The 20,135-nt window shown below is 38.6% G+C and overlaps 2 protein-coding genes and 2 pseudogenes across 2 annotated transcripts; 2 read left to right on the top strand and 2 right to left on the bottom strand.

Annotated features, from left to right (window-relative positions):
* Positions 1-1,592: 1,592 nt before the first annotated feature.
* LOC125475577 lies at positions 1,593-2,595 on the top strand (annotated as a pseudogene).
* Positions 2,596-4,515: 1,920 nt separating this feature from the next.
* Positions 4,516-5,970, bottom strand: LOC125475576 (putative disease resistance protein At3g14460). Its single transcript, XM_048580547.1, has 3 exons — positions 4,965-5,970; positions 4,770-4,876; positions 4,516-4,644 (listed from the first exon to the last, which is right to left on the bottom strand). The coding sequence occupies exons 1-3, from the start codon at positions 5,968-5,970 to the stop codon at positions 4,516-4,518; spliced, it is 1,242 nt and encodes a 413-aa protein (XP_048436504.1).
* An 876-nt stretch (positions 5,971-6,846) lies between these two features.
* On the bottom strand, positions 6,847-11,107 carry LOC103928530 (putative disease resistance RPP13-like protein 1). Its single transcript, XM_018642863.2, has one exon. It carries the CDS (start codon positions 10,640-10,642, stop codon positions 7,160-7,162), a length of 3,483 nt encoding a protein of 1,160 aa, XP_018498379.2. The 5' UTR covers positions 10,643-11,107; the 3' UTR covers positions 6,847-7,159.
* A 5,059-nt stretch (positions 11,108-16,166) lies between these two features.
* On the top strand, positions 16,167-20,007 carry LOC125475575 (annotated as a pseudogene).
* The last annotated feature ends 128 nt before the right edge of the window (positions 20,008-20,135 follow it).

Genomic DNA, 20,135 nt, shown 5'->3' with positions numbered 1-20,135 from the left:
AGATCCTGGAAATTATAAAAATTCATCCAATCAAGAGACAATGTAATAGTTGTGGGAAGGTGACTATGCAACCAATAATCTAGGATATACTTCACAAATTTGCGATTTCATCATAATTTCACACAAAAAAAAGATAAAATTTTGATTCAAACATCTAACAAAACAATCTCATCTGTTACAGATCGGACCAACCAAATAATCTAAGATATACTTCACAAATTTGCGATTTCATTGTAATTTCACACAAAAAAAAGATCAAATTTTGATTCAAACATCAAACAAAACAATCCCATCTGTTACATATCAGACCAACCAAATAAATAATCTATTAATATGATTTTCAACCTAACTATAAAAAGGAGCTTTATAACGGCACAATCAATATCATTTCAGCCCAACTGAAAGGAAACAGATTGTATGTCATAAATTCCATGGGTTATTTGATTTTGCAGATTAAAAAGAATAAGAATACTGAAAATTACTAAACCCCATCACAACATATCATCAGTGAAGAATTAAGTCCAAATGTAAACTGCAGTTTCTTATGGTGCATATCCAACAGTAAATTGCAGTTTCCTATCTCTCCAAGCATCTAAACAGAAACTGTAATTCAATACTCTGATTTCAATAACCCAAAAAGTTCAAATTGCTTACCTTGAGTACAAAACTGTATTTCATAGTCTTAACTGTGGTTCTTTTCCTGCCAAATTTCAATCATTTAAGGAATTTCCTTTAGAAAATTACAGAACTTTCTAAGTGAACGAACAAAGAAAGAAGCAAAATTTCTATGAACGACTTGCATCCTAATCAACATTAGCTAAATCATTTTAAACACAAAATTAGCCAAAAGCGGTAGAGGATTACATCCTAATCAATACTTGTCAATGAATGCTAACCTGCAGTCTTGAGTATGAAAAACCCTCTTATGTTGAATTGAGTGACAACATACAAAATATTTTAAAATAATGACATGAAAAAAATATAATAAAAAAGACGAAAAATAGAAACAAATATACCACAAGCATCCAATGACATTGGGATTCTTCTCTTGAAATGAAATGGGTTGAGAGCCAATTGCTAACATGCACGTCACATACCCCCTTCAAACGCAAACAATAGAAAACACCAGCTTCAAACCCAAACACTAAAAAAGTCAAATGACATATATAGTGTTTTTGACAAATTCCAATTAAACTTTTGGCACTCGAACTATAGTGTAGAAATTAAAATATGAATGAAACACACTACAAATTGTATCTTTTGTGTCTTTAAAATGCAATTCAAATACGAAAGTAATAAATTGTATCAACCAGTGTTGGTGTATCTTCTCCTCTATTATCATTATCCAGATCATGTAGTTGAAACGACCTATTTATACTACAACAGAGTTAGTGAGAACATGCCATAATGGCTAGATTCAAATGACAAAGAATATATGAAAAACTGTACTGAATTGAAGTGAGAAGCATGTACTTTTCTTCTTTCGTCTCATTTTTCTTCGACTTTACTCTCGCAACTGTTTCCAATACCGCCTGATCAACACAGATAGATAGATAAACAATGAAATTAGAAAGAATTACAACATATCGCATATGAGACCGAATCAAGTATGCATCAAAACGTTAGATTGCACTATATTTGAGCTAGCAACCCATGAATAAAAGCAAAAAAGCATAGTGACATACGTCCCTCTTGACTTTCTTAAATTCGCAATACGGTACATTCAAAGCAAAAAAGCATGGAATAATCTATTGGAGAACAAGGTATGTTGCGTTCTACTACATTGTAAGCACTACTCGACAATATAAGTTAGATTCATGTTTCTTGCCACAATTTACATTGTTGTGTCTTTCCCACCAGACTACCTTCACTACAAAGAAAGATTATGGAAAATAGGAGAGAGAAGCACAGTGGGCTGCAGCACAGAGGACCCTTCACGGTCTTCAGCCACCTGAAACAACCAACCTTTTCAATGAGAAGAAAAGTTACAGGGAGCTTTCCGAGATTGCAGAACAAGCCAAGCGGAGGGCTGAGGTTGCAAGGTAAGGATCATTTGCACTCATACATAGATAAAGAAACATGCGGCCTCCGTAATGATGTCTGCCGGTTCACTTTCTTGTTTCCTGGAAAATGCTTCATCTTGCATTGTTTTCCTTTGCTGGTTGGACTTGTTCCACGTTAGAATTGAGTTCTAAAAGAGCTTTTCATTCTGGTTGTAGGCTTCGTGAGTTGCATATGCTCAAGGGTCATATTGAGTCAATTGTGAAGCTGAAGGGACTCGACATCGATACAATTCAACAACATTATACAGTTTAATGAGCTTTTCAAAAGGGAAACACAGAGAGAGGCTTGAGCTTGTACCTGGATGAGCGAGTAGCAAAAGTTAATGACGATGATGATGAAGCGCTTAGTAATAACCTTGTGTCTTTAGAGTAGGTTGCAGCTACAGCTAGTTTACTTTTGATGTTAAATTTGGCCAGAGGATTATCCTCTTTTGTAGCCAAATAACATGAAGTTTACATTTTGGTTGTTTTTACTCAAATATCGGCTTTTCAATGTGAAAGCTGCTGCGCATGCTTTTGCATTATTACTGTATAGAGTAGGAGACTACAAAACAAGTAATAAGGGAGGATCCAATATGAAATTTGCAAAACTCATGTTGGAATTTTTACGTTAGGTTCTCAAGAAAGATGAGTTTCATTCTAAATTATTGCAGCTATGTTATTCTGTATGCAATAATCTAATTCACAGCAATATAATCATGTTTAATCTCACCCAGCTTCCCAATCTTAACCACAACTTGTCCAAGCTTAATCATTTCCATGACACTCTAGACACGAAAATATGTACTAAAAATATTTACGTCGATTTCTGGGCGTGGGGGATATATTAATTTGTTTGAATATAGGGCAGCCCGCATGGTTCAATTCTTATTATTGTTCAATCTTAAGCAAAAAAGCAACCTTTCTCATATTTCCTACCCTAGGAGGGATTTAAAATATTGTAACAACTTCAAAAGAGGAGTGAAGATGACAAAACAAATAGAGGCAACTGTTTAATATGCGTAGAAATATGATTCTTTGTTTAATTTAGATAAATCATTATAATATAGAGTATTTTTTGATCACGGAGATGATTCTGGAGTAATTGACTCTAGTTAAACAATATGTACAACGAAGTAGTTTGTCTCTTATGTGGACTTTAATGTCTGATTTTTCATGCCGATATCAATTTTGTCACATGGTCTATCTTTCCAGTTGATCAACACAAATTTCTCACTTAGGTTTTAGATTTCAGTTACCAAACACTCTGAGAGTTCAATCATAAAACTTAAGCTTATAGAATCTCTTAATACCCCAAAAGAAGCGATCATGTCTAAAATTAGGTCAAAAATTGAAAAAGAAAAAAATTATGAAAACAGGAGCCAACCAAAGCTAAAACACAACTTTCATCATAAAATGTAACAAATTGAATGACGACCTCGAACGACATTTACGTCCAGATAAGAAAATTTTCTGTATAACAACATAGTTTAGGCGTGAGACCAATATAAGCTGAGTATATGTATCCGGGCCCATGCATCACAAGTTAATCCCCCAATTTAACTTTGAGACCTTCAAAACGACATGTCGTCTAATATCAGCCACGACTCACGGCTAAAACGACAACCAGTGAGTCAGTTTCCTTCAGTCAGAAGTACATATCCTAGAAAGCGAGGGAAACAATGGCAGCGGAGTCGTTTAGGTGGCTACTGCAGCTGCACAAGGACGTGCCAAAAGCCTCCCGGTTCAACGCCGAAGGGTTGGACTTCACCGTTAATGTATGCACTATTCGATGGGCGGAGCTACAGTTCGGCTCACTCAAGCTTTCCCTCATGCAATCCCCCAAGTAAACTATGTCTTTCTTTTTTCTCTGAGGCTGGGTGCTGGATGCACACCAGATGTTTGATGATTTGTGTGAACCTTTGCCACAAACTATACTGCTTGTTCTTGTTTTTCGTGAATTCAAAGCGTAAAACTTCGAAGTTCTTGGGTTTTTTCGATTCTATGTTCCCTTCTAGTTTTTGGTAATGTGGTCTTATTTTAGTAGTAGTTGGATTTAAGCTTTGTGTTTTGAATGAAATTGGGATCTGCTAATCATTAAAGTTTGACAGGGATCATGCAATGCATAATGGAAACTCTTCACTTTTGTTCTTCACGGTGCCAGACATCAATCAAACAGTGACGATCGAGACAGCATGATACATACAATGACAATGAGCAAGGTTATATATGCGAATAGACAAATTGAAAAAATCAAATTTGCTCTGGTTTAGCCTAGTAATCATGTACATAGTACTACTCCATCGCAAAACAACAAGGGCTATACCAGCTCCCCCTTTGTTGTTGCATTAGGAATAGTTTATGGCAAATTCAACACTGCACAACAAGAGCATGTGCTGCTGGATACATACACCTGAGAGAGAGAGAGAGAGAGAGAGAGAGAGAACTAATTTCAAGAACATCTATGTTATACTCACGCTGGGGATGTGATCAATCTTGGGCTAATCTTCCCGTCTCTCTCCGGAATCCTTCTTCTAGCAGCGGACACCTCCAGATTTTCAGTCGAGAAAGAGACGTGGGAAGGTATTCTTCTAGCAAGCACCTGATATTAAGGCACTTACTATTAGTCAAGCTTTTCAGAGATTTTCGCGCTTCTTCAAGAAAGCACTGGAGCTCAGGGCATCTGTATATTGTGAGGTCTTCAAGAGAGGTGAGTTGTCTCAACACCTTGCCTTGGATGGTTGTAAGATTCGGAAGATTGCGGATGGTGAGATGAGTGAGAGCGGTGGGCAGCAGCCCCTCATCCGGAAACGAACATCCCATTTCTTCTCCACCTTCTCCAGTGAAAAAGATTTTCAAATATCTAAAGAGAGTTGAGTCTTTTTAAACCCGACAATGAGCAGTTTGCAGCGAGTTTTCTACAACAGTCAAGACGAAGGTTTTGTAAATTTGACGGCAACCCTCCATGAGGAATAGATTCCACTTTTGGACCACTGAACACTTCCAATTTCTGAAGAGACGGTAGAAGGGTATGCATTTGTTCTGGCAACGACCTCAATTTCTTGCCTTGAGAGATATGCAGCTCCTCCAATTTGGGTGCATGCATCCCTCCATCTGGAAAGCATACAAAATTTGGGTAGTTGTGTATTCCCAAGTGAACTTGGGAAAGGAATTTAGAGCATTCAGATTCCACATGTGCAAGTGAACCATTGAAGGATTCCAGGTCCCACAATTGTACGCTTTCAAGCCTTGGCAGCTTCTCCAACGGTACTATCTCAGTTAGCTTGGGACATCTGCTCAGTACAAGCTCAAGAAGATTAGGAAACAGTATTGTGGTGTTGCCTTTGCTTCCATCGTAATAGGACCACTTTTTGCACTCCAACATATCTATGAAGAACAATTGTTGTAGAGATCTAAATGGAGTAATCCCACAAGTATCATTACCGTAAAACCCGCTACCAATCTCAACCACAATATTCATCCATCGAACATGAAGCTGTTTGAGGGAGGGTAGTTGCCTAAGTGGTGGCAATAAGCAGCGATGTTTGCAAACTGTAAGTTGAATAGAAAATAGTTTAGAGAAATATGGATCTCCTAACCAACCTGGAAATCTTAAACCCCCGTAAGACATAATCTCAAGTTGTTTGAGGTTTGTATGCGGTTGGAGCTTGTTGAGCACTTCTCTGTCATTTTCTGGATCATGATTACTAGCATCATAACCTCGTCCCCATGTCAAAACAAGTTGGTCCAGATACTCCTTGTTGCTCATGATATCTGCCTCCAAAGCATTCCCCTTAACATTACCAACTCCTAAGATTAGAAGTGTTCCGCGCAAATGCTGAAGTTCTTTTAACTCTCCAATCCTTTGAGCAGTTTGTTTGTCCACCACAAAATCGCTTAATGTTTGGAGATTTTTCAAATTACACATCCCTGCAGGCACTTATGAATCTCTGTGTCACGGATATTGAGATGGCGCAAGTTGATTAGCCTTCCCAAATTGGATGGTAGTTGAATCAAACAACGACAACCAAACAATAACAAGGTCTGTAAATTGTACAAGATGCACACCGTCTCAGGTAATTCTCAGGGACCATTTTGGCGATTTACCCTATATATATATATATATAGAGAGAGAGAGAGAGAGAGAGAGAGAGAGAGAGAGAGAGTTATATCAATCTCTCTTCCTCTTTAGATAGGAAATCCTACACAAGTTACAATTAGAAATTACTTTTGTATAATACATACAATAATCAAGGATGGTAGCGGTGTCATTTAGGTAGCTACTGCAGCTGCACAAGGACGTGCCAAAAGCCACCCGGTTCAACGCCGAAAGGTTGGACTTCGCCGTCAATGTCTGCACTATTCGACGGGTGGAGCTACAGTTGGGCACACCAGATGGGTGCTCGATGCAATCCCCCAAGTAACTCTCTCTCTCTCAATCTCTCTCTCCATTCTATGAGACTGGGTGCTCGATGCACACCAGATGTTTGATGATTTGTCTAAACCATATTTTTACACATCCTTTACGACAAATTATACTGCTTGTTCTTGTTTTTCATAAATTGAAAGCGTAAAACTTTGAATTTCTTGGGTTTTTTCGATTTTATGATTTTTTCTAGTTTTTGGTATTATGGTTTTATTTGAGCAGTAATTGGATTTAAGCTTTGTGTTTAGAATGAAATTGGGATGTGCTAATGATTAAAATTTGACAGGGATCATGCCATGCAGAATGGAAAGTCTTCACTTTTGTTCTTGACAGCGGCAGACTTTAATCAAACAGTGACGAATTTAATGGCATTAGGAGGAGCTAAACTTGATGGCCCTATCAAATTTAAAGTCAACATGATACATACAATGATAATGAGCAAGGTTATACATATACATTCGAATAGACAAATTTACGAAATCAAATTTGCTCTTGTTTTAGCCCAGTAATCATGTACCTACTCTATCGCAAAACAATAGTTATACCAGCTCCCCCTTTGTTGTTTCATTATGAAGTTTGTGGCAAATTCAACACTGCCCAACAAGAGCAAGTGCTGCTGGATAGACACACACCAGAGAGAGAGAGAGAGAGAGAGAGAGAGAGAGAGAGAAAGAGCTAATTTCAAGAACATCTATATTATACTCACGCTGGGGATGTGATCAATCTTGGGCCAATCTTCCCCTGTCTCTCTCTGGAATCGTTGTTCTAGCAGCGGACACCACTGGATTTCTAGTCGAGAAAGAGACGTGGGAAGCCATTTTCCTGGCAAGCACCTGATATTAGGGCACACCCTAATAGTCAAGTTTTTCAGAGATTTTGGCGCTTCTTCAAGAAAGCACTGGAGCTCATAGCATCTGTCTATTATTAAGCATTCAAGAGAGGTGAGTTGTCTCAACACCTTGCCTTGGATGGTTGTAAGATTCGAATGATTGAGGATGGAGAGACTAGTGAGAGTGGTGGGTAGCTGCTCCTCATCCGGAAACGAACATCCCACTTCTTCTCCACCTTCTTCAGTGAAGTTGATTTTCAACTTTCTAAGAGAGTTGAGTCTTGTTAAACCCCACAGTGAGCAGTTTGCAGCGAGTTTTCTACAACACTGAAAAGAAAGGTCTTGTATATTTGACGCCAACCCTCCTTGAGGAAATGATTCCACTTCTGGACAGCCGAATACGTCCAATTTCTGAAGAGACGGTAGGAGGGTATGCATTTGTTCTGGCAACGACCTCAATTTCTTGCATTGAGAGATACGCAGCTCCTCCAACTTGGGTGCATCCATCCCTCCATCTGGAAAACATACAAAATTTGGGCAGTTGTGTATTCCCAAGTGAACGAGGGAGAGGAATTTAGGGCATTCAGATTCCACATGTGCAAGTGAACCATTGAAGGATTCTAGGTCCCACAGTTGTACGCTTTCAAGCCTTGGCAGCTTCTCCAACGGTACTATCTCAGTTAGCTTGGGACATCTACTCAGTACAAGCTCACGAAGATTAGGAAACAGTATTGTGGTGTTGCCTCTGCTTCCATCGTAATATGACCACTTTTTGCACTCCAACATATCTATGAAGAACAATTGTTGTAGAGATCTAAATGGAGTAATCCCACAAGTATCATTACCGTAAAACTCACTACCAATCTCAACCACATTATTCATCCATCGAACATGAAGTTGTTTGAGGGAGGGTAGTTGCCCAAGTGGTGGCAATAAGCAGCAATGTTTGCAAACTGTAAGTTGAATAGAAAATAGTTTAGAGAAATATGGATCTCCTAACCAACCTGGAAATCTTAAACCCCCGTAAGACATAATCTCAAGTTGTTTGAGGTTTGTATGAGGTTGGAGCTTGTTGAGTATTTCTCTGTCATTTTCTGGATCATGATTACTAGCATCATAACCTCGTCCCCATGTCAAAACAAGTTGGTCCAGATACTCCTTGTTGCTCATGATATCTGCCTCCAAAGCATTCCCCTTAACGTTACCAACTCCTAAGATTAAAAGTGTTCCGCGCAAATGCTGAAGTTCTTTTAACTCTCCAATCCTTTGAGCAGTTTGTTTGTCCACCACAAAATCGCTTAATATTTGGAGATTTTTCAAATTACACATCCCTGCAGGCATCTTATGAATCTCTGTGTCATGGATGTTGAGATGGCGCAAGTTGATTAGCCTTCCCAAATTGGATGGTAGTTGAATCAGACAACGACAACCAAACAATAACAAGGTCTGTAAATTGTATAAGGTGCACACCGTCTCAGGTAATTCTATTATGGAAGTACCAGACACGTCCAAATGCCTTAATTGTTTTAAGTTGCCAATTGAGCTAGGCAACTCAACGATAGCAGATAACTTGAGCACTCTTAAACATGGTAGATTTGGTAATGAATCAACAAGTGTGTAGTCCAATACCAACGTATTACCTCCACAATCTGGTCTGTGTTGAAGTTGTAGAAGGGTGTGCAAGTGCTTAGCCTCATCCAGAGCCTCAAATTTCTGAATGCCACGACCTCCAAATTTCATGAATGAAAAGTGACGAGTTCTGCATAAATTTTTGTTGGGCGACTGATTTTCCTCCAATCTCAAACAAAACTCTCCAGATACAAACTTTGCTAAATCATTGATAAGGTCATGCATGGTAAAATATGACTCACCCCATAATTCACCTGAATGTTGAAAGAAAGACCGTGATAATAAAATATCAAAGTAATCACTTCCAACTTCTTCCGGTTCCAATACGCCCTCCTCGTTGGATTGTATGAGGTCCTCGGCCATCCACAATAAGGTCAACCCTGATTTTGTAAATTTGTCACCTTTTGGAAATATTGAACAATAAGCAAAACAACGCTTGAGATGTGGTGGAAGATAATGGTAGCTTAACCATAAAGCCGGTAAAATCTTATCGTTCGACAACTTCCATAAGTCACTCTTCAATATCTTTTCCCATTCCTTTGGGTTCGAATTAGAGTGTAATAGACCTCCTAATGATTTTATAGCTAAAGGAAGGCCTTGACACTTCTTAACAATTTGTCTTCCAATGACTTCAAGCTCCGGATGTGCGCCATCAACACTGGCATTTGTGAACGCATGCTTTGCAAATAACAACCAAGAATCGTCCTCAGATATTATCCGTAGATAATGTGTCGAAAGAGTCCCCGTGATAGATGCAACGCGTCCGAGTCGTGTTGTGACAATGATCTTACTTCCATGTCCTCCGCAACTATTGAAGTGAGTCATCAAGTTATTCCAATCATCATAATCTTCATTCCAAACATCATCAAGAACGAAGAGGAACTTTTTTCCTGTCAAAACCTTCTCCAATTTTTCAGAAAGCAGATCCAGATCTGTGATCTTGGAAGTTTGAGCTGTGATTCTCCCATATATTGTTTGTGCTATTTGAAGAATACCAAATTCTTCTCCGACACAAACCCATGCTTGGACATCAAAGTCATCCTTGATATCTTTGTACACAAGTTGAGCAAGGGTGGACTTCCCGATCCCTCCCATGCCCACGATGGGAAGAACTCCTATCTTAGCGCCAGTCGTATCATCCGAACGCAATGCTTTAAGAATCGTTTCTCTGTCCTTTTCCCTTCCGAAGACGCCAGACTCATCGACCCGTGAAGTAGTTTGACGATTTCTTTCTTGTGGTCTATGTTGAACTCCTTCTTTCAGACCAAGAGCGTCTCTTTCATTGAGAATGAGGTCTAACACGCGCAGAACCTTTGATATCTTCGGTTCAAGAGAGTTGTGAAATTCATCGGACGCAGAAACTGATCTTGAGATCCAGCTTGTGCTGCTGCTAGCTGCAAGAGAATGGTCATCGTCACCTTCCAGTTGGCGTCGAAGAGCTTCAGTGTTGATCTCATCCAGCAACTCTCCTACACAGTAGATAGCATCTTTGAGATCGTCGAGCCACTTCCTCACAGTCGGGCTTGTCATCTGCTTCTCCTCCGCATCGTCAACCAGCTTGTTAGCAGTGAGCAACTTGATCTTCAACTTCCTCATAAGCAGCTCGTTGTCGTTTTTCTTCCCAGAGATGAAATCGAGGAAGGGACGGGAAGCCATCCGATCGAACAAAACATTGAGGAAAGAAGAGAGAAAAGCTCCGCCCACCAACTCAGCCATGGTCACAACTGAGTCGTCGTCGGATCGGAATCTGAAAGATGAAGAAAGAGTTTGGATTGTGGGGATGAGCTAGTTTTGCTTGAACGACGCTTTGCAACTAGTTCAGAGCTTTCAGATCGTTCCGATATCCGTCGACTTTTTCCACATGGGATTTTTCAACGAGTTTTGTTTTGATGCTAAAATATTAAAGTTGGAAAATGCAACGCGGTTTATGGGGTCGGCCAGTTGGAGATTTTTAACATTTTTTGGGACAACACTTCTACGGTCTTACCTGCTGGGATAGGGACAATACTATACCTACTATTCGTGATCGAAAAAATGAGTTTGCCACTTCAATAATTGACCATCCAGAATTTTAACTAATATTTCTTTTTATTATTTTTATTTTTATTTTTAATTAAGGAATGTGATTAATTTTTAAAATCCAACCCTGAGTGAGGGAAAATGCGATCCATCACTGTAGTGTGCTTAGGACTTTATGATTTAGCAATTAAGCACAACACAAGCCTTTGAGGGGTGGATTAAACAAAAGGAAGAGAAAAGTTGGAATTGTCGGGAAATTTTCTTTTTCTTTTTACTCGTATTGCTTTTGGGACTAGTATAGAAATTAAATGATGTTTCTTAAGAAATAAGTTTGCAAATCTGAAAAGAAAGAAAATTTTCATTTTACACTTCAAAATTTCTATAATTAAAAAGAAATGTATACTTGTGTTTGGATTCAAATTTATCCCATCGGCCCGTGTGTAATCAAGGCCGTTGAGGGAGCATAGTTCTCAACCGTCGGATAGAAAAGTGGAGATAAGTTTTGTTTTTGTTAAAGAATAATATTATGGTTTTTATCATAATAATTATCTTAACATCTTTTTCAACCGGATAAATAAGATGCGAATTTTCAAATTGATTTGGGATGTATTACGACACTTGAAGCTAGAAATGAATTTGAAATTCATTTAGATAGGGTCAGGATGCATGCGACGATAAAGATGATGACTTTGGGTGATGGTGAGACATGAGACCTAAGTAGGCTAGGTTGTTTATGCATGTTGTCAGATGAATTGAATTGATGATGGAGTGGGCCTGCATGCTGTGTGAAAAGCTACCAGCTATATATATATATATATAATTGCATGATTGTCCTTAAATATAGGCGCGTAGAGACTAAACAAAGTGTGTTGTTGATATGCATGATTGTCACTTATCCCATGGTCTTGTTTGGTTTAAGCTAGATAAGGTCAAAAGTGTGTTCGTAAGCAGTTGAAATATCATTTTTTAAGTATTTAATTATTTTAATTCAGACTGTCTTGAAGTCAAAAGGGAGACAGAAATGTTTGACTTTTTGTCCATGAAATCAATTGTCTTTTGTTTTGGTGGAACCTGAAATCAATTGTTAGACTTTGTTATTTTTAAGGTACATGAGCAGTGAGTTAAAGCAGATCCCATCCGTTAACACATGTATTTCGTGATTCTATTGACTGTTAATCTGTGAATCCTAGTTGTTGAGGGTTTTGTTTACCTAAGAAAAATCTTAAAATATCATGAACTGTTTGTTTACTAATTACAATTAAACAATGGTGCAGTGGTGAATTCTTATATTAAGTTTTTAGTTTGAAATAATTGTATGCGTGGATCACCGAACTTAATCATGACAAATGCGATTAAGTCTGGTTGGCTTCACAAGATGTGAAATTGCATATTTCGGTGCTGCATACAAACGATTCGGAAAAATATTGAAACGGAAATGTTTCTATTATAGGAATCACGAGAAAATATGCCCGCGCGTTGCTGCGGGACTTTAATGTATTAGTCGCAATAGGCATGAATAGTTTCCACACAAAGCAACTAAAAAGACATAGCACCTAAGAATCAATGAACAATTGGGACATCTTACTCATATGTGAGAGTCTCAATCCCTATTTCAAATCCCTATTGAACAAAAGTCCTATTTCTTCTTCAAATTGAATCGACATCATTGATCACGCAATTAAACATTCCTACTGGCAAATAATTGACCCAAGAGTTGAGCAGATATATAGGGATTGGAAAAATACCAAGCGAGCACCAATGATACCGCACCAGTACAAAGAGCATATCACTCACCAGCTAATCTAGCTTGAAATGATAGGAAAAGAACCTTGATTGAGATCTTCAATCATTGAGACAGCCCAAATGAATAGAGAAAAACACAATTAATAAACACGGGGACAAAGAACCTGAGAAGCAGAGACAAACTTCTATGCACAAAAACAATAACTTATGTCAGTGCATTCCACCATAAATCAATTCCTAAAATCAACTGCATATCACAAAGTTACCCAAAAGACACAAAATACCTCAAAATTACTATATTAGCACTCCCTCCACCCCAACATCAGAAAATTAGAAAATAGAACTTGATAACAATGTACATAGAAAGCAAGGAATCGATAATTTAGGTGGTTTCCCAGGACAATAATGAACTTGCAGAGATCATCTTCATACATGAATGCACAAACACAAAGACACTACAGAGACCATTTGATGAAAAAAAAAAATAGATACTCAACACAAACTATTCATAGATCCATGACTTAGAAATTCTCAGATCCAGTTGAAATTAATAAAATAAAATAAAAATTTAAGGATATGAAAATATACCTCTGATAGTCTGAGCTCCATTACCCTGATTCCTTCGCCGGCTTGAGGCAAACCTGAGGAGATCGGCGATTAAAGGATAAGAAAACTGGCAGCCGTGCTTTAGTTTTTAAATAGAGGGAGCTCAAGAGAAAAGGAAGAAGGGGATACCTCTTCCCTTCTAAGATCATCGACAACATTTGAATTACTTAACACCCATACACTATATTTACACACCTACACTAATGAACACTCATAACATATCAATGGTCCAGTAATTATGGAACTCGAAATTTCTATAAGGGCCAATCAAATCATAAATTAAAATGAAAACATGTAAGTAATTAAGAATTATTACTTGCTTAGTCGGCTCCTTCTTGTCACTTCAAGGATTATTCAATTCAACCTGATTCGTTCAAACTGCATCACCCAACAAAACAAACAAAAAATAAATTAAAAAAGAAAATCAGGGGAACTAAATAAATATACAGTGACTTACTTTTTGGCTAGAAAACCCAAAAAGAGCAATTAAACAACAGTGCATAATGACGGAATTTCTATGAAAAAATATGAATTGAGTTTTCAATTAATAATTGAGGCCGAAATAAAGAAGGCCTTTCTCACCTTGACGCAGGGCGGACAACAAAAATATTATGTATGGATTAATGTATAATATCTGAGATCCTATCTGTTTTTTATTGATTGATGCTTCAACATCAGTCACCTAATTCATATCACACATCCATACATACCTGAAAATGCTTATTCCCACCACCATAACGTTGTTGCTTTAGTATGTTTTTTCACTGAGAAGAAAATGAAAGAGCATCATGAAAAATTGAGTTCCAATATACCTGAGAACAATTCACATGTTATTACCTTAAACTGGAGTTAAAATTACTCACCCATTTTTTTTATCACACCAAGACAAAAATAAAGGAAGACTTCTAATCCTATAAATTAGCAAATACTCTACTATCCTAAATTCCTAATCCCACTTGACTTCGCTGCCCCACACCTTTGTCCCCTGTCTCCCATTAACTAAAAACACTCCCAAATCACATCAGCTAGCCATACAACAAAGCCACTGGCTACATCAAATATTAGGCACGATTTAGGTAACCAAATTCAAAGAATAGAGTTTGGATAACGAAATGTAAAGAACACGATACATATTGTAAAATTCAAGAACATGATTCAGAGGATTTGAACTATATTGTGTTGAAAACTTACCGAAGAGCGATGATTCCAGGGCGGTAGCAGTCAGGCTTCTTGACTCCTCCAGTTGTGGGTGTTGATTTTATTGAAGCCTCAAAATTAAAACAATTGGCAACTTAGATCCAATAATCTGATTGTTTCTAGGAAAAAATACCTTGCAATTATTGACCCAACACAGATTTTGCAGCATTAATTAAGAGAGAATTATAGTTTTATTTACTTGTGACTAAATCTTTCTTGTTTTGTGGTAATTTGTATAGCAGACAACCAAACAATATATATAATTATTCAAACAGATTAAGATTCCTAATCAAATCAAATCGATTCTGGTGCAGCTGCTGAACAATCGAGAGCCGAAGCGACTCCTGCTTTTGAGTGCCAGAAAACTCTGCAGAGACTCGAACAGAGAAATTGAACTAACAATAACAAAGAGTTGGGATCACAATACTCACCAAGACCAGATCAAAGAGAACATTCTGATCATCTTTGATCTCGTTAATGAAGTCCGACAAACTTCTTGATAGTCTAATCGCCGCTCTTGCCGACGTCGGTGCTATCGCCGTCTCGACGCTCGACATGCTTCTGGCTGTACTTGATGACTTTGGTGACGATGTGGGTGGTGACATTGGGGAGAGGGATCACATTATTGGCGTGGTCGTCTTCCACCATCTGCTTGATGGTCTGCGACTCAATAGCAATCGTCTCATCGACCTCGAACACCTCGCGGCCGGTGAGATTGAGAATGGTGAGAGAGAATCGGTGAAGGATTTTAGGGAAATTACAGAGTGAGAAAAGGGAGGGATGAGGGGATTTGATGGATGGTTACAGAGAGATGGGAGAGAAAAAGAGGAAAAGAAAAGGGGAATAAAATTTACTAAAATTAATAGAAATAAATTACTGAAATTAAAACCCAAATTCCAGAAATGAAGAAAAATGGAACCCCAATATGGAAATTAATCACCTTCGTGTGATGGAGGGACTTGTGGATGTCCATGGCGTAGTCGACCGTGTTGGTCATGTTAAGGAGCTCGATCTTGGACTTGAGGATCTGCTCATCTGGAAAAAATGAAGAAATTTGTGTTTAGGGATTTGGGTTTGTCGTTGAATACTGGAACGATACGAAGAAATTAGGGTTTGTGGAGAGTAGCAGAAACTGAGAATGGCCTCCTTTCTGCCCTACAATCCCCTCACCATCGATCCTAATCAGTCCCGACAATTAAGATGACAAAAGTACCCTCCAAACTTTTAATCCGGACCGTCCGATCTTAACCCTAGATGGGCATTCCCATCATTTGAACACCCAAAGGGCCGGCCTCATCAACAATTGAGGTAAGCCCAACAAACACAGCCCAAAACGAACTAACCCAGCCGCCTTCACCTAGTGGCAAGCTTGTAAATAAACTGAAATGTGGTCCAAAACACTGTTCATTTCTACAGTGCAATTTTGCCTCCTTCTTTAGGAGTAATTTTTCGGTGTACCCGGTACACCAAATTTTTTTGGTGTACCCTCACTCATAATGGTGAGGGTACACCAAAAAAATTTGGTGCACCCTCACTTTTTGTACACCAAAAAAATTCTAATGAGTGAGGGTACACCAAAAAAATTTGGTGTACCCGGTACACCTAAAAATTTTCCCTTCTTTAGACTAAAGTAATCTGAAAGTTTCTTGTAAAGAAAATAGGCATTGCTTGAATTTCGTATTGCAGAAAACAGTTGGTTGCACGCAGTTACCCCTAAGAAGTGAAACTGTTCATTCATGTGTATTTGTTCATTTTGGTTCACAGGAACGGATTCCGGTAGAGGAAGTCTTTGAGCAGCTGAAATGTACAAGAGACGGTCTGACCGGAGAAGAAGGAGCCAACAGGCTTCGAGTCTTGGGACCAAACAGACTAGAAGAGAAAAAGGTTTGTTATAATTTCTGACATATTGAAATCTGTTGTTCCTCGTCAGGTTTATTTATTTTTTGGTGTGACATGGTGATGATTTCGTCTTCTGTAAACAGGAGAGCAAACTGCTTAAGTTCTTGGGATTTATGCGGAATCCTTTGTCATGGGTCATGGAAGTTGCTGCTCTGATGGCATCAGGAAGGCGTCCTGATTGGCAGGACTTTGTTGGCATTGTTGTTCTTGTGGTCATTAACTCTACTATAAGTTTCATTGAAGAAGACAATACTGGTAATGCTGCTGCAGCCCTTATGGCTGGTCTAGTTCCCAAGACTAATGTGAAGAAATAAAATTGTTGAACAATGCTTATATTGGTGCTGCAAATATTCTTTTGAATATTTCCTTATTTTTTATGGTTACCTGATGTAGGTTCTTAGAGATGGTCGATGGACTGAGCAAGATGCTTCAATTTTGGTGCCCTGAGACATAATCAGTATCAAATTGGGAGATATTGTTCCTGCTGATGCCCGCCTTCTTGAGGGTGATCCTCTGAAAATTGATCAATCTGCCGTTACTGGGGAGTCCCTTCCTGTTACTAAGAATCCTTCGGATGAAGTGTTTTCTGGCTTAACATGTAAACAGGGTGAAATTGAAGCAGTTGTTATCGCTACTGGTGTGTACACCTTCTTTGGCAAGGCTGCACATCTGGTGGACAACACCAATCAAGTTGGGCACTTCCAGAAAGTTCTCACTGCCATCGGGAACTTCTGCATTTGTTCAATTGATGTGGGGATACTAATTGAGATAATAGTAATGTACCCAATACAGAAGCGCAAGTACAGGCAAGGGATTGATAATTTGCTGGTTCTCTTGATTGGAGGAATCCCAATTGCCATGCCAACTGTTTTATCAGTCACCATGGCTATTGGTTCCCACAGGCTTGCACAGAAAGGAGCTATGACCAAGAGAATGACAGCCATTGAGGAAATGGCTGGCATGGACGTTCTCTGCAGTGATAAGACTGGGACCTTGACCCTGAACTAGCTCTCAGTTCATAGAAATCTGATTGAAGTGTTTGCCAAGGGTGTGGAGAAAGAGCATTGCCAAGGGTGTGGAGAAAGAGCATGTTATCCTTCTTGCAGCAAGGGCTTCTAGGACTGAAAATCAGGATGCTATTGATGCTGCAATTGTAGGAATGCTTTCTGATCCTAAGGAGGTAATTGGTCTCTTGCTTTTCTTTTCTTTATCATTGCTTTGTGGTCCAAGCTTTTATAAACCCCACATTTCTTGGTAGTAGTTTGCATTTCCAAATCCATTGCTATTGGTTTAAATTCAGCCTAGACTCATGATTGCTCATAGCATGAAAGTTATTGGGCATGTCGCTCTGCCTTCAGTACTTGTTTGGCGACACTATCACAATTGTCCACTTTTTATTTTGATTTTTTTGTTTCATTATTAATTAAATATGCACGGTTTATGAATGCTGTTAACTTGATATTGAGTCATTGACCATTGTTCTAATTCTTTTGTTAATCTTCTCAGGTCATTCTAATTCGTTTGTTCTATTTGCAGATCTATGCTGTTTCAATTACAATACGTATAGTGGTAAGTGAAGCAATGATCGGTATTTAGATGTTAGAGTTTTCCTATTTTTGGTTGTGGTTTGTTCTCATGTTGCTAAGTTATATGCAGTTTGGATTTATGTTAATTGCTTTGATATGGAAGTTTGACTTTGCACCCTTCATGGTATTGATCATCGCCATCCTAAATGACGGTAAGATTATCCACCTATCTGTTTGTATCAGTTACCATTGGAACACCATAGTTTTAAACGAGTCTGACTTTGTTTTTACGAATCTGCTAGGAACTATCATGACAATCTCAAAGGATCGAGTGAAGCCATCTCCACAGCCAGACAGCTGGAAACTGAGGGAGATCTTTGCTACTGGCATTGTCCTTGGAGGTTACTTGGCACTAATGACAGTAGTGTTCTTCTGGCTTATGAATGATACCGACTTCTTCTCGGTAGGAATATATAGTTCTTTGTTTTCCATTAATACATAAGCTATTTAGGTCACAGTTATTTTGGCAAATATGTTCATTCTTCTGATTTTATTTAATTATTTTCATAATGCAGGAAAAGTTTCATGTGAGATCTTTGAGGGATAGGCCTGAGCAAATGATGGCGGCGTTGTACTTACAAGTGAGTATTGTGAGCCAAGCTCTTATTTTCGTCACAAGGTCTCGTAGCTGGTCTTTTGTTGAACGCCCTGGACTTCTCTTACTTGGAGCTTTCATGGTTGCTCAACTGGTAAGCATTTTTGCCAACCTGAGTACCTTTACAATTTTACCTAATTGCTCTACTGGATGTGTTGAAGTTTTATAATTTGTAGTAATTTTCACTAATGTTAAGGTGATTAATCTAGAAATTTGTACATTTCAAAGCAAGAATTTTACTCTGTTAGCAAGCTTAAAAACCTGTTTGATGCTTCAATTGGTTGCACTGGTACGCGTATGACAAAATAATTTCCCTTTTATTTTTATTTTATAATAACTCACTCCGCAAAATGGCAGGTTGCAACTCTCATAGCAGTCTATGCAAACTGGGGTTTTGCACGGATAAAGGGAGCTGGCTGGGGGTGGGCTGGTGTCATCTGGCTTTACAGTGTAGTGACATATTTCCCTCTTGACTTTCTTAAATTCGCAATCCGATACATTCAAAGCGGAAAGGCGTGGAATAATCTTTTGGAGAACAAGGTATGTTGCTTTCTGCTACATTATAAGCGCTACTCGGCATTATAAGTTAGATTCATGTTTCTTGCCACAATTTACCTTATTGTGTCTTCCCACCAGACTGCCTTCACTACAAAGAAGGATTATGGAAAAGAGCAGAGAGAAGCACAGTGGGCTGCAGCGCAGAGGACCCTTCACGGTCTTCAGCCACCTGAAACAAACAACCTTTTCAATGAGAGGAACAGTTACAGGGAGCTTTCCGAGATTGCAGAACAAGCCAAGAGGAGGGCTGAGGTTGCAAGGTAAGGACCAATTGCACTCGTACATAGATAAAGAAACATGCTTGTCTCAGTAGTGATGTCTGCCGGTTCTGTTTCTTGTTTCTGGGAAAATGCTTCGTCTTGCATTGTTTAAGAGCTTTTCATTTTGGTTGCAGGCTTCGTGAGTTGCATACGCTGAAGGGTCATGTTGAGTCAGTTGTGAAGCTGAAAGGACTCGACATCGATTCAATTCAACAGCATTATACATTTTGATGAGCTTTTCAGAAGGGAAACACAGAGAGAGAGGCTTGAGCTTGTACCTTGAAGAGCGAGTAGCGAAAATTAATGACGATGATGATGAAGCGCGTAGCAATAACCTTGTGTCTTTAGATTAGGTTGCAACTAGTTTACTTTTGATGTTAAATTTGGGCAGAGGATTATCCTCTTTTGTAGCCAAATAACTTGAAGTTTACAGTTTGGTTGTTTTTACTCAAATATCGGCTTTTCAATGTGAAAGCTGCTGCGTATGCTATTGCATTATTATTGTACAGAGTAGGAGAATACAAAACAAGTAATAAGGAAGCATTCGATATGAAATTTGCAAAATTCGTGTTGGAATTTTTACTTTAGGTTTTAATGAAAGATGAGTTTGATTCTAAATTATTGGAGCAGTCTTACTGTGTATGCAAAAATCTAATTCACAGCAATACAATCATGCCTAATCTCATATGACTTTCCAGTCTTAACTCCAATTCGTCCAAGCTTAGTCATTTCCGTGACGCTCTAGA

The sequence above is a fragment of a genome, unplaced genomic scaffold (genome assembly GCF_019419815.1).
Source record: "Pyrus x bretschneideri cultivar Hongxiangsu unplaced genomic scaffold, Pyrus_bretschneideri_v1 Contig15, whole genome shotgun sequence".
NCBI lineage: Eukaryota > Viridiplantae > Streptophyta > Magnoliopsida > Rosales > Rosaceae > Pyrus > Pyrus x bretschneideri.
The sequence above is the reverse complement of the archived record's forward strand: the minus strand, read 5'-3'. Positions and strand labels throughout refer to the sequence as shown.